General features: G+C 54.4%; 1 protein-coding gene across 1 annotated transcript; it reads left to right on the top strand.

Moving 5' to 3' along the window:
- Positions 1 to 105: 105 nt before the first annotated feature.
- Positions 106 to 1,847, top strand: FOPNL (FGFR1OP N-terminal like). Its single transcript, XM_029283356.1, has 5 exons — positions 106 to 133; positions 294 to 491; positions 761 to 845; positions 1,248 to 1,387; positions 1,684 to 1,847. The coding sequence occupies exons 1-4, from the start codon at positions 106 to 108 to the stop codon at positions 1,372 to 1,374; spliced, it is 438 nt and encodes a 145-aa protein (XP_029139189.1). The 3' UTR covers positions 1,375 to 1,387; positions 1,684 to 1,847.
- Positions 1,848 to 6,194: the final 4,347 nt, after the last annotated feature.

A 6,194-nucleotide genomic window follows, 5' to 3' on the forward strand; every position in this document is an offset into this window, starting at 1 on the left:
TGCGATTGGCCGGGTGCGGGCCAATGGGGGCGAAGGGCGGGCTTCGGTAGCTCCGGGCATCGCCGTCCCGGTCTCTCGCGGGCTTCCGGCCCCGCCCCTCTCAAGATGGCGACCGTCGCCGAGCTGAAAGCGGGTAACGGCGGCGCGACGGTTTGTTGTCCCGCCGGCGGGGCGGGGCGGCCGAAGCCCTCCTCGCTGGGCCTGCGCCACGGGCGGGGTCGCCGGGAGGTGGGCGGGCGGCGGGCCGCGCTGGGGCCGCCCTGCTGATCGGCGCCCGCTCTGTTTCCGCGCAGCCCTGAAGGAGGCGCTGGCGCGGCGTGGCGCGCTGGGGCAGGTGCGGGCGCGCGTTCGGGCCGAGGTCTTCGCCGCGCTGGACGATCCGGGCGAGCCGCGCCCCGCCGCCCCCCGCGAGACCCTCCTGCTGAACGAGCTCATCCGCGAGTACCTGCAGTTCCACCGGCACAACGCGAGCGCCTCCGTCTTCCTAGCCGGTGAGGCCGCCTCCCCGGCGGGCCAGATGGGGGCCCGGGGGGGCGGAGATCCGGGAGGCCGTCCACCCGACCCGCCAGAAGGGGCGTCCCGGAAGGCCGAGCCGCCTTCGTTGAGAAGGGCTCCGGGAAGAGCCTGGCAGGCGGGACCCCCTCCCCCGTCCTTCTCCGGCTGGGGAACCCCCGGCGGCCTCCCTTCTCCTCTCCACCCCGCCAGGCCGATCCCCGTCCGGCCGCCCAGACAGCTGAGCCGCCCCCCTTGTGTGCTGCAGAGTCCGGCCAGCCCGAAATCCCCCTGGACCGGGAGTTCCTCGCCAAGGAGCTGCACGTGGTGGAAGACCCCAGCAGCAGATCCGTGTAAGGCGGCCGGCTCTCCCGAGATTTTTCTCCCTCGGCCCAACGTTGGTCGCCTCCCAGTCCAAATCCCAAAGCATTTGCAGGCGGGCAGTGGCATTTGTGTGCTCTTGGATAAAAGTAACCCTTTTCCCATCTGTACGTTGGTATTTCTGAAGTTTGTTGATGCGAGTGCCCAGCCGGTGGTTGCATCTGGAGGCTGATAAATCCATCCCAATGTCATTCTTGTGCAATGAACTCAGCTTGATTGCTGATTGACTCTTCCTGGTGCCTTTATTTCCCCTCCTGGGGTCCCTCTCTGCAGACCCCACTGAAGTAGGCACCTGCAAAGGAACCCCTTCACAGAGTCTCTGCTCCCGCTCACTCCTTTTTAAGTATTGGGTTTCTTTTCTTTCTCTTTAACAGGCCACTTTTGTATGGAATTCTCACTCAGCTGTTACAAGGCAATGAAGAGAAGCCCCCCACACACATGTTTCCCAGAGCCCCCTCATTGGCACCTTCAAAGTGGACTACCAGCAAGCCATCTAATTAAAGCAGCCAAATGGGTACAGCACCCACAAACTGACAGACATGTGAAAATAATAATAATAATAGTAATAATAGTAATAATAATAGTAATAATAGTAATAATAATAAACATCTGTGCTGCCTGACTCTCAGCGACTTTGGGCAGCTCACAAGTTACAGAAAAATCAATCAACAATGGGTCTTCCTCACCAAAGACCTGGGTGAAGAGCCAAGTCTTCAAGGCTCTTTTAAACAACACTTGTCTTTCTTTGAGTCACATATTGCAGTCTGTGCTTGGATACTAATGTGTTAATGGCTTTATCTTAAATTTCAGAAACTGTTGCAGACTCGGAACATGGTGTGAGGCTTTTGAAGATACATGGGGTTCACAAGGCATTCATAAATAAAGTAACCACATTTTTTATGAGTAGCAGCTGTTTACATTTATTATTGTGGTAATCTGCTTGGTCCAATAAAATGGTTGATTCAGAAGGGCAACAATCATTTATACATTCGGTGTTTCTTTCAGATCACCCCACAGAAGGTCTGTGTAATAGGTAAAAGTTGAGTCGATGGCACTTAAGTAATCTGGGCATTGAATAGCACAATAAAATAACCAAATGCACACTAAACCTTCAGACAGGCTGTGCCAGTTCCTCTTTTTAGAGGAAGGCATAAATCAGCTTTGTAAGGGAGGGAAAAACCCCTCAGTCGGCCTTGGCAATCAGCAATGTAAGACTTGTTTTGAGAAGCATGTGACACATCAAGGCCGAACTGATTTCCCAGGCATTCATCTGTTGCAACTCAACTAACAGATCTGGCACACTCACAATGCAAGGAAGACAAATAGAGGTGCTTCAGATCTGCAGCTATCCTGGGATAGTGAACAGAGCCTGGGCAGCTACCCACCCTCCAGCAGCTGGCTTTTCCTTTCTGGCCATGAGGTAGTGGTCACTGCCTGTCCAGAACTGCCTCCAGGACAGGGCAGGGCGGCTTGGTCTTGGAATCTGCTACTTCAGCTGGAGGAGAGTCTCTCCTTTGATAGCTTCAAGTTTCCAGCTTATTCCTGATGTAATCAGAGTCTGGTCGACTTTTGCGATGGTTTCTTTAGTATGTTTCCCTTCAAGACGAGGAACACCCCCCCCTGCAGTTCCTGGTAGTTTCTGTCCACCAAGTGGCCTACTTAGCTTCTTCAAGGTGTCCTGAAGCCGCCCTTTTTTCCATGTTCCAGCTCAGTCCTCTCCTGCCCATAAATCATCCCCTGCTGGGGATTCTTGCTTGTCAGCCAGCCGCGCAAAGGCCGGGAAAGGGTTTCCACTCCTTTTTAAGCTGTTGCCATTGAGAGGTGCAGATATTTATAAAACAGCTTCACAACTCTTCCAACGGGGTCCGCTGCCCATCTTCCGAAAGGCGTGTGATGTGAGCCCACAGATCCTCAAAAGTAGCGCCCATGCGAGGTGGAGGCTGCTGCCGATCCTCTGGATCCCTCGGTTTTCCCTGCAGGGTCCATCTCAGATTTTGGCTGATCAAGAGAACTTGCTCATCACTATCAAGCTTGAATTGTTGGATACCGTAGGACCTGAACTCTGCCCAGCAGGGCCAGGGTGGGGCCCGCTGCCTGACAACATCTGGCTTGGCTTGTGCGGCACAAGTAAAGAGAAACCAGTTCACAGATGGTGGGGCAATCAGACATCAGGACCCCTCTAGGATAATCCCTACGAGCTGTGCACTAGCTTTCTTTGTAAAGGGTGGGCAAGAGGCAAGATGCCCACTGGGCAAAGTCCGATGCCCTGTGAAAGCTGAGTGGCTGCTCCCCTGGCAGAGCCCAAGGCTTGGGAGAGGCACTGGAGTTGCTGCACAGCTGGAGGCCGCCAGGCTTGGCAGGCAAGGGGCCCTGAGTGGGTCTTGACCACAGAGCAGCAAGTGGGCCGGCCGGCCTCCCCCTTCCTGCCTCCCCCTCCTTTCCTGCTTGGGAAGTGGCCCTGTGAGCGCCTCCCAGCTTGGCCTTTCCTGCCTGCCTTGGGCTCCATATTTAGGCTGCTGCTGTTGTGCTGCACATCTGCAGAGGCATGTTTGCATCTGGAATGTGGACAGGAATTGCTGGAGGATCCTGGTGTTCCCTATTTGGGATGTCTGAGAAGCCTGGGCCAGGTGGCATGTGGGGCTGGAGCTGCACAGGGAGGGAGGGAGGGAGGGAAGGGCCTGAGATGTTAGGGGGCTCGGGGAAGGTCAACCTCCTCCAGGGGGACCTCTTGCCTCCTTCCCTGCTGGGCTGAGGGGAGCCACTCCGCCCCTTCTCCCCTGGGCTTTTTAAGAGCCGCTTTTGCCATTTAAGGATGGGGAGGCATTGGGGAGATTTGCAGAGGTTCTCAGGAAGGGAGCACCAGGCAGGCTTTCTGCAGAAACAGCCGGGCAGGAGCTGGGAAAAAGCGAGCCCTTCCATTCCCCAGAGACAGGACAGCCCAAAACAGCCCAAGGTCCCCAAATGTTACATAAACAGGCCAGGGACACCACACAGCGCCTTCCTCCTTGGGAACGGCCACCCCCCAGGGAGAGGGGCTTCTGGGCTGAGTTCTGCATCAAAGCCGGGGCCAGATAAGAGCTGCTGATGGCTGGAGAGAAACAGGGGAGCTGCCTCTTATCCACCGCGCCCCCCCCCCCGCACGTCCCCTTTGCTGGCCCTGGCAGCGCATGAGAAATCAGGGTGGGTTAAACAGTTGCTCATATCTCTGGAGCAGATGAAAGAAAGCTCCATTTTGGGAAATAGTGTTGCAATGGGAAGGCAGATAATTTCTGAGCCATCCCATAATGCCATGACAAGAGTTATTAGGGGAGAAAAGGAGAGGGAGAGAATGCCTCTTAGCTGGGGGTGAATCTGACTGCAAACCCATCGCTTGAGCCCCCTCCCTCTCCTCACCCCCCTTGCACAAGTCTTCATATCTGAGACCCGGAGATTCTGTTGGGGGGGAGGAATCTGTGGCCCCTCCCCTGAGCCCATCCTCTCTATATAGAGGGGCCAGCCCGCATCAGGCTCGCTCTGCCCAGCTGCTAGCAAGCACCCATCCGGACGCGCCTGCATCTTCGGCTTTCCTCCTGGACCTCTGTAAGTACCCTGGCTGGCCGAGGACCCTCCTGCACCACCCCCTGCCAAGAGCTGCCCCCCCTTCAGGCTAATTGCACCTCTTGGGGGAGGCAATGAAGCAGGCGCTCCCTCCTGGGGCACAGGCAAGCTGGTGGCAGCTTCCAAGCACTGCCTGGGCAACCTCAGGCCAGGACGGAGGCTTGGAACAGCCTTGCTGGGACTGCTGTCTGAGCACCCAGGAGGCAGAGGCGTGGGGAGAGGGACCAGTGCAGGAGCCGTGCATTTGAGGTGGAGGGCCCCCCCAAGGATCAGCTAGTTCAACTTTCTGCAGGAGTACCTATTCCCCTGTCCTGGAAAGTGGGTCTTCTTAATGATTCCAGAGATGGATGCCCCCCATAGGTGGACCACTCTGCTGCAGAAAGCATAGAAATGAAGTCAAAATTCAAAGCAGAGCTAAAAACTCTGCACAGAACCTCTAAGAAGCCGATTCTGCTTTCAGCACCAGAATAAATTTGCACTGAAGACAATCCCAAATAGGACCAATCCATTGATGAAATGACCCAAGATCATTTCTTTCAAACATTTTTTATTGTTGGTATATACTATAACAGACTCACATTTAAGGGATCTTTTCAAATTGCCTCCATGGATTCCTGAATGTGATTACTTGCTGGCAATTAAAATACTTTTTCTGGCCTCCCTGCGGTCAGTCGTCGTTCCCCCCAATAACCTCAGGGTCCATCCTGGGGCAGATGAGCTGGGCCAGCTGCTCAACCTCTCAGGGCTGAGAAGTTTGGGGCTGCTTGTGGCAACATCCTGATTTTAAAAAGAAGCGAGGGGAGCTGGTTTGGTGCAGCCTCAATAGCTTAGTTACCTAGCTTGGCCTTATATTTTCCTGAAAAAGACAAGGATGCCTTAAGACGAGGCTCTTTCAGTCCCCAAGCCCGAGGTTCAGCGCCTGCTGTAAACCACTCAAAATAAGACCCTTTCTTACCAGCAAACCTGGATGTCAGCTGAGCTCAGCACTGAGAACCAGCAGCAGCCCTGCCGGCTTTTGAACCAAAATCTGTCCTCTGCACGTTCCGTATTTAGACGTTCCCTAAATCATTTGTTTTGACAGCCCATCCTTGACTGTATCCCTGTCTCCTTTTCTTGTGAAGCAAAGAGAGCTTCCATGCAGGTGAAAGAGAGTCTCTCTCAAGGAGCCCGGTGGAGGCTGTCCCCCCAAGGCAGGCTTTGGAGGAGGGTCTCAATTGCAGGCTGCTAAATTCCCACCCTAGAAGCCGCAGGCAGCCTTCAGCCCAGAGGTGGCTGGTGCGGACAGCTCCTGCCGGCCTCTCTCCTCTGCAGGGATTGTGGTGGATCTGGCCTTCCTAGCAGAGCCATTGGATGTAAATGGCAACTTCTTTTAATTATTGTCTTTGGAAAGGATTCTGTTATGCCCTAAAAGGTATTTGTTTTGAACTTGTTATCATTAGGGTATTTTTTTCTGTCTCCCTTTTTTTTTTTTTGGCTGGATCTGCTCATAATGAGAAGAACGTGGCCATATATGGTAGCCTGCCTGCATTAGTGCAAGCAGAGAGCTTTGCAAATGGTTGGAGGCTTGGATCCTTTTGAAGCTCTACATGAGGTCAAGGGACCTCTTCTGCCCTCTCCCCAAAACGCCCCTTAGTTCTGTAAGTGAGAGGAGGCTAAGGATTTTTTTTTTCTGGGAAGTTTTCAAAAATCTGCACTCTGGCTTAAAAGGGGAAGGATTGGGAAAT

Source organism: Protobothrops mucrosquamatus, unplaced genomic scaffold (assembly GCF_001527695.2).
Source record: "Protobothrops mucrosquamatus isolate PMUCROS unplaced genomic scaffold, P.Mucros_1.0 scaffold60, whole genome shotgun sequence".
Classification (NCBI taxonomy): domain Eukaryota; kingdom Metazoa; phylum Chordata; class Lepidosauria; order Squamata; family Viperidae; genus Protobothrops; species Protobothrops mucrosquamatus.

Coding starts and splice junctions, on each gene's coding strand:
- FOPNL (XM_029283356.1), top strand. CDS start 106: ATGGCGACCGTCGCCGAGCTGAAAGCGG. Junction 134..293: donor CGTCGCCGAGCTGAAAGCGG/GTAACGGCGGCG, acceptor GTTTCCGCGCAG/CCCTGAAGGAGGCGCTGGCG. Junction 492..760: donor CGCCTCCGTCTTCCTAGCCG/GTGAGGCCGCCT, acceptor TGTGTGCTGCAG/AGTCCGGCCAGCCCGAAATC.